This window comes from Palaemon carinicauda, chromosome 34 (genome assembly GCF_036898095.1).
Source record: "Palaemon carinicauda isolate YSFRI2023 chromosome 34, ASM3689809v2, whole genome shotgun sequence".
In the NCBI taxonomy this organism is placed as follows: Eukaryota; Metazoa; Arthropoda; class Malacostraca; order Decapoda; family Palaemonidae; genus Palaemon; species Palaemon carinicauda.
Genome location: NC_090758.1, coordinates 37,467,659 through 37,476,522, shown reverse-complemented (window position 1 = coordinate 37,476,522; position 8,864 = coordinate 37,467,659). Strand labels below are relative to the sequence as shown.

The window sequence follows — 8,864 nt, the reverse complement described above, 5'->3', positions numbered from 1 at the left end:
GAAGGAACTTCCATCAGGACGACATGGCTACCTCACCCAAAAATAGATTTTACGCTTCGCTCAAAATCCGTTATTTTTTTTTCAGAAAGGTAACTCCTAGCCAATATTAAACTAGTAATTTGTAATGCAAGCAAAAATATGAGCATTGTGCACAAAAGTAAATGCAAATATAAAAAAAAAATATTTCATAAACCCAAAACCACTATCCTTAAACATTACTAATATCAACTCTAAGATTATATATAAATAATGTGAACCTCAAACTTATATCAAGAAATCTTCCCAACACCGGACAAAAAAAAAAAAAAATGCTCAAATAGGAATGATGCAGAGTCCTTTACCATTACACAACTACTCTTGGATTGCCACATCATCCTTCTCATTACAAAATGTCCTGGAAAGAACATCAGGGACTACGTTGTCTTTTCCAGCCACGTGACAAATAGAAAGGTTATATTCTTGGAGTAAAAGACTCCAGCGCCAAATACACTGATTTTTATCTTTGAATTTATAATAAGAATTAAGGGATTATGATCTGTAAAGACCTTTATTGGACATACTGAGGAAGATGAATACACTTCAAAATGTATGATGGCTTTCACCAAGCATAAAGCCTCTTTCTTAATTGTTGAGTAACGTCTCTCTGCCGGTAACAACTTCTTGGAAAAGTAGGCAACTGGATGCGAGGTGCCATTTTCACCCTCCTGCAGCAAGACAGCACCTAAACCTGTGTCACTGGCATCTCTAGCCAAACAAAAAGGCAAGGGAAAATCGGGAGAACGTAACAAAGGATAGGTTATTAAAGTACCTTTCAATTTTTCAAATGCATCCTGACACTCGTTTTTCCACATAAAATTTATATCTTTCTTTAACAAATTAGCAAGGTCAGAAAAATTCTTAATAAACTTTCTATAATAACCAATTAGACCCAAAAATCTACGAATACCTCTCTTGTTTCGAGGAGCTGGGAAGGCTCTAACTGCCTCAACATTCGCTCTCTTAGGAGCGATCTTTCCCAAGCAATTTCATGTCCTAAATAAACCACCTTTGCTTGAGCAAAATCACTCTTTCTTTAAATTTATCACCAGACCAGCCTTCTTCAGTACCTCGAACAGCACTCTTGTCCTCTTAAGATGAGTTTCCCAATCATCACTGTAAATCACAAGGTCGTCAATATATACCACACACCCCTCCAGTTCACATGTAATAAAGTTCATCAGCCTCTGGAAGGTAGCGGCGGCATTCTTCATGCCAAAAGGCATCATCACCTCACATTCATAGAGGCCGTCACCTGTCACAAAGGCCGATATTTTCCTTGCCCGGGGTGTAAGACCAACCTGCCAATATCCTTTTAACAGGTCAAATTTACTTTTATAACGGGCAGATCTCACTCTATCTATACAGTCTTCCACCCTGGGCAAGGGGAACGAGTTCGTTTTTGTTACAGAGTTGACCTTGTGGTAGTCAAAACACATCCTAGGCTGACCATCCTCCTTCATAACCAAAACTACCGGGAAGCTCCAAGGACTGTAGCTCGGTTTAACGAGGTTATGGTCAAGCATGTATTTAACTTCCTTCCTGACTATTTCTCTCTTAAGGGGGTTCAGTCTATATGGACATTGCTTAATAATAGGCTGAGCCTTCCCAACGTCAACATCGTATTGTAAAATATGAGTTCTACCAGGTGCATCCTGAAAGAGATCTTCATATTCGTTAATTAAATTGATTAGAGGTGCAGCTTTTTCTGCATCTAAGTGCTGAAATTTGGTATTCAGATTATTTAAAACATCAGAATTATTTTCCAAACCACTTGGGCTAACAGCAAATTTATCGCCCATGAACTGTTCATTTTCTACACTAACTACAGAAATAGGTACTACAGATTCTTCTAAAGACCTGTCAGTAAAAGATTTTATCGTATTAACATGGCAAATATGGGTTTTTCTTCTCCTATCAGGAGTTTCAATCAGGTAATTTACATTGTTAATTTTCTTCAGAACCTTCCACGGACCAACGAATTCCGCTTTCAGGGGATTGCCAGGCATAGGAAGTAAAACCAACACGTTGTCGCCTACATTAAATAGCCTATCTCTTGTTTTAACGTCATACTTCAATTTCATCGAGGCCTGGGGTTTCGCCAAATGTTCCTGAGCAAAAGACCGTGCTCTAAGCAATTTCTCCTGCAAATCTGAAAAAATAATCCAATACATTAATTTCGGGAGTCTCTCCTTCCAAGTGTTCTCTCACTACATATAAAGGGCCTCGAACACAGTGACCAAAAATAAGCTGGAAAGGAGAGAGACCCATTGACTCATTGGTGATCGATCGTGTTGCAAACAATGCGTAAGGTAATTCCTTATCCCAATCATTCCCAGTCTCCAAACAAAATTTTTTTAACACAGACTTCAAGGTTTGGTGGAACCTCTCCACCTGGCCTTGGCTTTCGGGGTGATACGGTGCCGACCTCATGTGTTCAATACCAAACTCATTAATTTTCTTTTCAAAATACCTACTCGTGAAATTAGTGCCACAGTCACTCTGAATTACCTTAGGAAAACTAAATCTGGTAAAAAAACCAACCAACACTTCAACCTCAATGGGATAGCCTCAGGGAAGCGAGACATTCTATCAACAATAGACAATATATATTCATTACCACCACGCGTCTGCAGCAGGGGACCCACTACGTCAATTATCACTTCCCGAAAGGGTTCGCCCACAGAGGGTATAGGAATTAAGGGAGCCTTGGGTATCTTCTTGTTAGGTTTCCCCAACAACTGGCACACATCACAAGATAATACGTGTCTCTTAATGTCCTTACACATCCCAGGCCAAAAGAAATATTCAGCAACCTTTTGAAAGGTTTTCCTAACACCAAAATGTCCTGACAAATCATTTTCATGTGCTAAATAGGCCTACATCAATTTATTCTGGTACTTTTCCAGAAGAACCAATTGTCTGCACGACTCTACTTGGTGGGCAGGTGCATCAGCCTACCTGCTCAACCTGTAGGGCAAACCTCTCTCTTGGATGAATACTGGTTTCACCATATCCTCGGGATTGGCGAGTTCTAAATTAGAAAACTCCTTATTCTGTGCCATTTTTAACGCCTTAGCGTCCCAGTTTACGTCATCCCAATTAATGATTTTCTTATTACTACAACCAGTCCTCATGTCAGTCATTTGTCTGTCTAATTGATATAAATCTGAGTAAACATCCTCGAGATCCATCTATCGAGCTCTAGATCGGGTTACTACAGAGACAGGGTTATAAAAATTAGTTTCAATCTCATCGCCTTCACAAGTCACATTCAGGAGAGTCAAAATTAGACATATATTATCAATTGCACCTTCACCTTCAGCCAAATCATTCCCTAAGAGGAGGTGAATATCGGGAACTCGCAAACTGTCTACCACAGCCATTTTAGCAGTCCCTTTAAAATACTTGGTGTGAATATTAAACTTCTCTAAAGGACAAGACGTAATAAAGTTCGGGAAACCACCCAACACCACAAATTCATCGTTGGAAAATACAAATTCCTTTGGAACAGCAGTTTTTAATATGAGAGACTGTGCTGCTCCAGAGTCCCGTAATACCTTTAAACAAACCTTTGTTTTTTCATTGTTACCAACAAACACAGACCCGTCAGAAATATACCTCTCGAATTTTAGTCACCTTTTCTGTTCCATACTTTGCTTTAAGTTTGCCGTTTTTTCAGCTACAACAATGTTTACTGGATTAGACCTCCTCTCCTGATAGTTTATCCAACCGTAACAATTGGCCTTTACGTGCCCCGTCTTGTGGCACCAATAACACTTCACACTATTACTACTATCAAAATTTCTATCACTACTACCACCACCATTAACCGATCTACTACTGTTTACGAAACTATGCGACCGCTTACACTTCTGTCTTGATTAGATAGTTTTTCTGACTCGTCATTATTTGACCTTGATGTTCCTCTAGAAGACTGACGATTATTACTATGTGTATTATATTCAGGGGGAAGAACCTATCCTGATTAATCCTTTTCCTAAGGGGTTCCTCCCGGTGAGTAAGTGTATACTCGTCGGAAGCAACTGCTATTTCCTGAATGGAGTAGAGTTTCAACTCTTCCAATTGAATTCGCAATTCACGACTCACGTTCCTTTTAAATTCCTCTACCAGAAGGAGCTCTTTCAGTTTAACAAAATTGTCTACTTCTTTTGATTTCAGCCAGTCATCGAGAAACTGAACTTTCTTTGGAGCAAACTCAACATAGGTGACGTCAAGATCCTTCCGCAGATTACGAAACTTCTGCCTGTATGCTTCAGGCACCAAATCATAAGCTTCCAGCACAATACTTTTTACGGTGTCGTAATTCGCGGAGAGATCATCACTAAGATTATTATAGACCCTTTGAGCTTTCCCCACCAAACAACACTGAACTAATGTTGTCCACATATCCTTTGGCCAGGCAAGCTTCTTAGCAATTTTTTCAAATGACACAAAAAAAACTTATCATCATCCTCCTCGGAAAAGCGTGGCACCAGTTTTAACGCAGCGAACATATTAAACTTTGTTTCATCAACACTAGAATTATTATAGCTACCATTCTTTCCCTGATTCAACTAAATCTGTAATTTAAGTACCTCAATTTCATGCTCTCTTTCTTTTGCCTTTTCATCGAGTTAAGTTGGAGACCTTTAAACTCCAGTTCCTTCATCTTGGTTTTTTCTTTCAAAATTTCAAATTGGTCATCACCATTATCAATAAGATTTTCTTTACCTCCACCTTCTAATTCCTCTATATCCCCAGGCTTACTCTCATCCAGCCTACTACTTTCCAGAACATCCTTCCTATCAAGTGTCTCTCTATATATCCTAGCGGCCTTAGAGACCTCAAATAACGACGGTCCCTTCCCAACCTCAGTGGCCAAACTTAAATCCAGGAACTCTGCAATCAACCCCAATTGATCCCTTTTTAGTTTAAACAGATCCTCTTCCCAGCTAAGACTAGCCAAAAAGTTCGCTACCTCAGCTTCTTCACTGTCTAAATGATGCATCCTGAATTAATTAAATAGAAATAATCACTCTAAATACGTTCAGTGGCTTGACCGCCTCTTCAAGAGCCGTATACAGTTGAAAAATTATGTAGCTAAACTGGATCCTGGCAAGGTCACCAAATTATGTAATGAACTTAAGATTGATTATATTCATCCAGGATTCTTTTTCCAGACTGGCTCAGGGCATAAATACCAGGCAAGAACCAGCAGCGACACAAAATTCACAAAGCAAAATAACTCTCAAAGAGGGATACTAAAAACACTGAATCAAACTTAACAATAAAATTTAATTGACAAAGATAGTCTTAAATTACAAAAAGTAGTCCTCGTAAAGCTTTCTTAGGAACTGGAAAACACATACGCTACTTTACAATAATAACACTCGAACCATCACACGCCTACCTAACTTTCATACCTCAGTCGAAGAAAAAAAAAAAGGTGTAGGAGGCAGAAAAATACACACTTTCCCTAGCATACGACAGTTGGAGTTGCAGAGTGAAGTAAACCTTAAACCCAATCAATTCCACAATAATTATTATCATAACACCTTATGATTATAATATGTCCTAAATTGACGATAATGCTACACTGATGAGGTAACGAAAAAATACCTGAAGAATTCTTGCATATTTTCTCAAAGACCACACCGAATTCGTAATCAAAGATTAGTATAACGCATCAATAACGATTGTCCTACTTTCGGATCACTAGGGGTGTTCTTGCACCGAGGGGATCACCAGGGCAACGTAAATTGTCTATATTATGTAAGCAGGTGAAGGAAGAACATTTACGGTTCGCTTACCATTCTTCATCACTAGAAGGCCTCCTCACGACTCCAGGAGGTCAAACCCACGGCAAAAACCAGCAGCAGTGGCAAGCAGCAGCACATAAGCAACAGCAATGCTTATAAGTAAGCTAAAATTCATTAGCAGGAGCCTCTCAAATTCAATGGTAGCCGCGGGATCAGGAACAACTATTTTCCGATATTTAAGCCGTGTAAAATGCTGAAAGACCTCCCCTTTTGGGAGCCGATACCCTCTGCCCCGCTGCCCAAAAACACACTCCAAGTGAAGGGAGAGAGAGCGAAAGTATAACCACGTAAGGAGGCAGTTCGACAAGCAAAGCACTGAAGACGGGAAGTCTGTTCCACAAAACATGAAAGGCAGAAAAAAAAATATGGTGAATAAACACTATACAAATGAACACGAACAAAACCCTGGCCGGGGATAAAAGAATGTTCCAAGAGAACTTTTCGTGACTTAATTAAAACAAATGACATAAACCACGAACAAAATATTTAAACTAATTATGGATTACAGGTTCCCAGGACAAAGGAAAAAAAATTATTTATTCGAAAAGCAAAACTGGCAAGAGGTTACATTTATACAATTCAAAGATATTACTTAACTTTCCAGAGGCAGATGAGGCTGGTGAAGACATTATTGCAACGGAAAAAAGTCCAAAATCACGAGAGATAACACAGGATAAACACCGGTCAGCAAAGCTACAAGCGAAAGAATGACTAGATGGCGCTCTGCAGTGGCAGGTTGGCGCCCGATTACAGTACAGTAGGAGTGTTGCCTTAATAACGGTTCTCCAATAATACTTGCCACTTATTCCTCTCGAAGCGAAAACGCTATTAGGGGTGTAGGTAGCTATGTGACGTGTCAAGAATATGTCTTCTGATATTATGCGATATCCCTTTTAAAATTATTAATGGATATTTGCTCCAGGAGTTAGAATTCTGGATACCTTTGGTAAATTCTCTGGGATATATCACTGTAGTTAAATATAACCTAGGAAGCTACTAAGAAGGAACTTCCATCAGGACGACATGGCTACCTCACCCAAAATACCGTTATTTTTTTTTCAGAAAGGTAACTCCTAGCCAATATTAAACTAGTAATTTGTAATGCAAGCAAAAATATGAGCATTGTGCACAAAAGTAAATGCAAATATCAAAAACAAATATTTCATAAACCCAAAACCACTATTCTTAAACATTACTAATATCAACTCTAAGATTATATATAAATAATGTGAACCTGAAACTTATATCAAGAAATCTTCCCAACACCGGACAAAAAAAAAAAAAAAAAAAAAAAACAATTGCTCAAATAGGATTGATGCAGAGTTCTTTACCATTACACAACTATTCTTGGATTGCCACATCATCCTTTTCATTACCAAATGTCCTGGAAAGAACATCAGGGACTACGTTGTCTTTTCCAGCCACGTGACAAATAGAAAGGTTATATTCTTGGAGTAAAAGACTCCAGCGCAAAATACGCTGATTTTTATCTTTGAATTTATAATAAGAATTAAGGGATTATGATCTGTGAAGACCTTTATTGGACATACTGAGGAAGATAAATACACTTCAAAATGTATGATGGCTTTCACCAAGCATAAAGCCTCTTTCTTAATTGTTGAGTAACGTCTCTCTGCCGGTAACAACTTCTTGGAAAAGTAGGCAACTTGATGCGACGTGCCATTTTCACCCTCCTGCAGTAAGACAGCACCTAAACCTGTGTCACTGGCATCTGTAGCCAAACAAAAAGGCAAGGAAAAATCGGGAGAACGTAACAAAGGATATGTTATTAAAGTACATTTCAATATTTCAAATGCATCCTGACACTCCTTATTCCACATAAATTTTATATCTTTCTTTAACAAATTTTTTAAGGGATTAGCAAGGTCAGAAAAATTCTTAATAAACTTTCTATAATAACCAATTAGACCCAAAAATCTACGAATACCTCTCTTGTTTCGAGGAGCTGGGAAGGCTCCAACTGCCTCAACATTTGCTCTCTTAGGAGCGATCTTACCCAAGCTAATTTCATGTCCTAAATAAACCACTTTTGCTTGAGCAAAATTACTCTTTCTTTAAATTTATCACCAGACCAGCCTTCTTCAGCACCTCGAACAGCGCTCTTGTCCTCTTAAGATGAGTTTCCCAATCATCACTGTAAATCACAAGGTCGTCAATATATACCAGACAACTCTCTATTTCACATGTAATAAAGTTCATCAGCCTCTGGAAGGTAGCGGCGGCATTCTTCATGCCAAAAGGCATCACCTCACATTCATAGAGGCCGTCACCTGTCACAAAGGCCGATATTTTCCTTGCCCGGGGTGTGAGACCAACCTGCCAATATCCTTTTAAAAGGTCAAATTTACTTTTATAACGCGCAGATCTCACTCTATCTATACAGTCTTCCACCCTGGGCAAGGGGAACGAGTTCGTTTTTGTGACAGAGTTGACCTTGTGATAGTCAAAACACATCCTAGGCTGACCATCCTCCTTCCTAACCAAAACTACCGGGAAGCTCCAAGGACTGCAGCTCGGTTTAACGAGATTATGGTCAAGCATGTATTTAACTTCCTTCCTGACTATTTCTCTCTTGAGGGGGTTCAGTCTATATGGACATTGCTTAATAATAGGCTGAGCCTTCCCAACATCAACGTCGTATTGTAAAATATGAGTCTTACCAGGTGCATCCTAGAAGAGATCTTCATATTCGTTAATTAAATTGATTCGAGGTGCAGCTTTTTCTGCATCTAAGTGCTGAAATTTAGTATTCAGATTATTTAAAACATCAGAATTATTTTCCGAACTACTTGGGCTAACAGCAAATTTATCGCTCTTGAACTGTTCATTTTCTACACTAACTACAGAAATAGGTACTACAGATTCTTTTACAGACCTGCCAGTAAAAGATTTTATCGTATTAACATGGCAAATATGGGTTTTTCTTCTCCTATCAGGAGTTTCAATCAGGTAATTTACATTGTTAATTTTCTTCAGAACCTTCCA

The 8,864-nt window shown here is 38.8% G+C and overlaps 2 protein-coding genes across 2 annotated transcripts in view; one reads left to right on the top strand and one right to left on the bottom strand.

Annotated features, from left to right (window-relative positions):
• LOC137626821 (uncharacterized) overlaps window positions 1-3,101 on the bottom strand; it is a 9,311-nt gene extending 6,210 nt beyond the window's left edge. Inside the window, exons 1-3 of the mRNA XM_068357809.1 lie at window positions 2,998-3,101; window positions 1,821-1,896; window positions 1,392-1,691 (exon numbers count right to left, since the gene is read on the bottom strand). Of these exons, the coding sequence (XP_068213910.1) occupies window positions 1,392-1,691; window positions 1,821-1,896; window positions 2,998-3,101 (480 nt within the window). The remainder of the gene's footprint in view (window positions 1-1,391; window positions 1,692-1,820; window positions 1,897-2,997) is intronic.
• Window positions 1-8,864, top strand: part of LOC137626817 (neuroligin-2-like) — a 503,625-nt gene that overhangs the window by 15,302 nt on the left and 479,459 nt on the right. The window lies entirely within an intron of this gene.